The 3,608-nt window shown below is 41.8% G+C and overlaps 1 protein-coding gene across 1 annotated transcript; it reads right to left on the reverse strand.

Annotated features, from left to right (window-relative positions):
* Window positions 1-314: 314 nt before the first annotated feature.
* On the reverse strand, window positions 315-1,481 carry LOC122048093 (transcription termination factor MTERF2, chloroplastic-like). The gene has a single exon (XM_042609698.1). It carries the CDS (start codon window positions 1,479-1,481, stop codon window positions 315-317), a length of 1,167 nt encoding a protein of 388 aa, XP_042465632.1.
* Between the last annotated feature and the right edge of the window lie 2,127 nt (window positions 1,482-3,608).

Here is a 3,608-nt window from a genome sequence, read left to right on the forward strand (position 1 = left end):
GGATAAAACAATTAAAATTAGTAAAGACACTATTAACTAATATCACTCCCAGAAAAGGAAAATCAACAACATAATTTGAGTCTTATAGGGCCAACTAGATCAATCAAAAATCAACTTTCAAAAGCTTAATATGAGTATTCATCTCAATCATACTCTAAGCAACAAGCTACATGCCCTAAACTGAGTTTAAGTTAACGCAACAAAAACTAGCGAAGATGAAGGCAACAACTGAACAATTCAGATCATCTCAATGGATGGTGTAAGAGGAAAACCTTGTCTTACATAAGAGTTTGCTCGTTAGCAGATTTGTCTAGTCATATATCTGATTTCAGTTTTTGATAAGCTTCAACTATCTCTGGAGCTTTCTCTTGATACTTGGTCACAAATCGCACCAGGAAGTTCTTGTCCGAAATCTTGAAATGACTCCCTATGAAGCAAGGCTTGATCAATCCCATGTGCACTAGAATGCTCAGGACGGCATACCTGGGCATCAACCTCTTCTCCAGGCTCAACGCCAGGACAGACGGATTCTTCACTGTGTGCTCCGGTGTCCATCCCAGCTTCTCTTCCACAAACTTGGCAGTCTTCCTTGTCTTCTCAGTCGATGCCCGCACAATGTAAGGAAATTTTGCAAATGCCTCCAAGATATGATTCTGCGACCACCCCAATTCCCTCAAGTTCTTCATTTTCTCCAACCACTTCTTCTTGGGGAATATAGCGAGCACCCCGAGGGCATGGGCGAATGTGAGTTTCTTCGAACAGATACCCATCTTCTTTACCGCGTCAAAGGCATCATTGAATCGATCTGTATCTGCCACCAAAGCGTAGCCGCAACGGGTCAAAAGCACTAAGATTACATCATCGGGCACGCCATATGCGCGCAGAGCATCGACCTTGGGAAGGACGGCAGTTCTGGTGTCGAAGGCGAACAACCAAGGCGAGTGTTTTAGGGCATCCACGAGGTTCTCATTCGTTTTCAAAATCGATTTGAGGAACTCAACGTTGGGGATCAATCGCTTCTCCAAGCTGCCCGTCAGCAGCCGGGGTCTCGCTGACAGGACCTCCGGGAGGGCGGTTCCGACGAGGCTGATCCCGCAATAGAACTCCAGCTTGGGCTTCAAGGTCTTCTCGACGTCCATCAAGAGGGAACGAGGAAAGCTGTTGACGAGGCGGACGAGATGAGCTTCTTCGAAGCCGTAGTCCTTGAGGACGGCGAGCACCGAGAGCGCTTTGTCGAGGGCGTCGGGCTGGACTTTCTTGGAGATGGAGAGGGCGGCATGGTCGGAGATCCTGCACGATCTCGTGAGGGAGGAGGCGATTAGGGATGAGGGATCGTCGGCGGCGACGGAGGAGACAGAGTAGGGTCTGACAAACCCCAGAAAGTGTGAACGAGAGGCGGCGGCGGCGGCGGTTCGACGATGGCCGAGAGTGGCAGTCACCTGAAGTTGACGGTGGACGGCGGCGGAGAGACGTCGAAACATTGCTGATTTTGCTCTGTAAACAAACTGCTCGACCTAACGGCGGCGGTAGATCTTGCGCCCAAACTTTGGTTCGCTGAAAAAGTTGTGCCGGGGTCTGTATATCTTTCATTTTTCTACGAAAATCACAACGTTTACTTTGTCCCATAGTTTTGGAATTGAAATTAATTTGGGGTCATTAAATCGGTCGGATCGTATAGATTTTATCAATTCAAAATCATTTTTTTTTTTAATTCTCTCTTCACTCTCCTGTATCCCATGTAGGGGTGTAAACGAATCGAATCGAGCCGAATATGCTGAAAAATTTAAGGCTCGAATTCGGCTCGAAATAGGTATATTCGAGTTCGAGCTCGATTCGAAGCTCGAAAAATTTAAAATGTTTGGTTCGAGTTCGGTTCGAATTAGGGTTCGGGTTCGAATTTGGCTCGAAATATTCGAACATGTTCGCGAACTATTCGAATTATTACTCCAAAATAGGTTCGAAAGACTCGAAATTTATTTATTTTATATATATTTAATTTATATTAATAAATATTAAGGCTCGTGAGCGGCTCGCGAGCGGCTCGAACAATATAATTTGGGCTCGAGTTCGGCTCGAAAAAATGTTCGAACATGTTCGAGTTCGGCTCGAATTCGATAAATTCGAATACGAATCGAATATTTTTCGAACCGGCTCGAAAAGCTCGCGAGCCGGCTCGATTCGTTTGCAGCCCTAATCCCATGCACCCCGTACATACCTAAATTTTTTTTTTTACAAAATTTTATTGATGCAATGGAGCTTAAAAAAATAAAAAAAAATATCAGATATATTTTGATATGTTGCGAATTTATACGCGCGGAACAATCCGGATGATACTTAGGACATCTGAAATTGATCTAGATATTTATTGGTGACATGATTTAGGCGTTTAAAATGAATTCAAGCGCATGTACTTATTTATTATTTATTATTTTTTATTTTTTATTTTTTATTTTGAAGTATATTATATATATTTATGATTTAAAATTTTAGGATTTAAGAGTTGTTCATACTTCCTTTGATTTATAGTATTCCAAATTAAAATTTTAATATAATTATGAAATATATTATATATATTTAGGATTTAAGATTTTAAAATTTAGGAGTTAGGGTTATAATGAATTTAAGTTAATAAATTTTTTTAATCTTCCTGTTATATATAATAATAATAATAATAACATTAAATCTTAAATCTTAAATCTTAAATCTTAAATCTTAAGAGTATTTTGTTAGTTTATTTTATTGGATGATCAACGTCAACAAAACGATTAACATAGTGAAAGTTATTGAATTCTTTGATTTGAACATTGATACGGTGATAAAGGAGCCCACTAAGTGCGGGTTAAATGACAGAGATAGCAGCCGATATGGAGATCAAAGTCAAGATGGTCAACGCTAAGATGTCAAAGGGCTTACTTATGATGGCCAAGTGGAGGTCGACTATGATGGCTGATCGGTGCGGACAATGTCCGATCGGCAAGAGGTTTGTTCGAGCCGACCCCCATCCAGCTCAGAACAATAGGCAAGATCGCTAGACGCTCAGTGTAGATCGGCAGAATGCTAAGGTCACCAAAGCGCTTGTTCGAGCGGAAGGAGACAAGCTACTATACCCAGTCACCACAAGGAAGAATAGCCAAGGACGACCGAGTGGAGGAGTCCTCGCCGAGCGGCTACCTCGCTTGGTCGAACTGTGGGATCATTGTCATATCTCTCAATGTTGGTGTTGGAACCCCAAGGTGTTTTGATGTGATCAAACAAGTTAAGTTAGGTCCTGTTTTGTCTAACCCTTGTGTCTAAGTGTGCAGGAGCTTAGGAACACAGGAAGTCGAGCGGAAGACGCGGTTAGCGAGAAGGACGACACGGGGAGAGAGCTGACGAGCTCGGTGTGTCCGAGGGACGAGGTTGTTAGAGTGTATACTAAAAGCCTAGCTTTTGATATAAACATTTATCTAGAAATAAGAATCACATTGGTCAAATGTCTACATTTATGATAAATGTAATTGTTCAATTAATTTATATTGTAGATAACATGGTGTGTGGTGTCACACACAGAAGATCATGCTATCAGTACCTTATAAATTATAAACAGTAGCTCACGACCATGATGGAAA

The sequence above is a fragment of the Zingiber officinale genome, chromosome 2B, assembly GCF_018446385.1.
Source record: "Zingiber officinale cultivar Zhangliang chromosome 2B, Zo_v1.1, whole genome shotgun sequence".
Classification (NCBI taxonomy): domain Eukaryota; kingdom Viridiplantae; phylum Streptophyta; class Magnoliopsida; order Zingiberales; family Zingiberaceae; genus Zingiber; species Zingiber officinale.

What these genes read in the sequence shown, in the direction of transcription:
- LOC122048093 (XM_042609698.1), bottom strand. Translation starts at nt 1,481, where the DNA reads ATGTTTCGACGTCTCTCCGCCGCCGTCCACCGTCAACTTCAGGTGACT.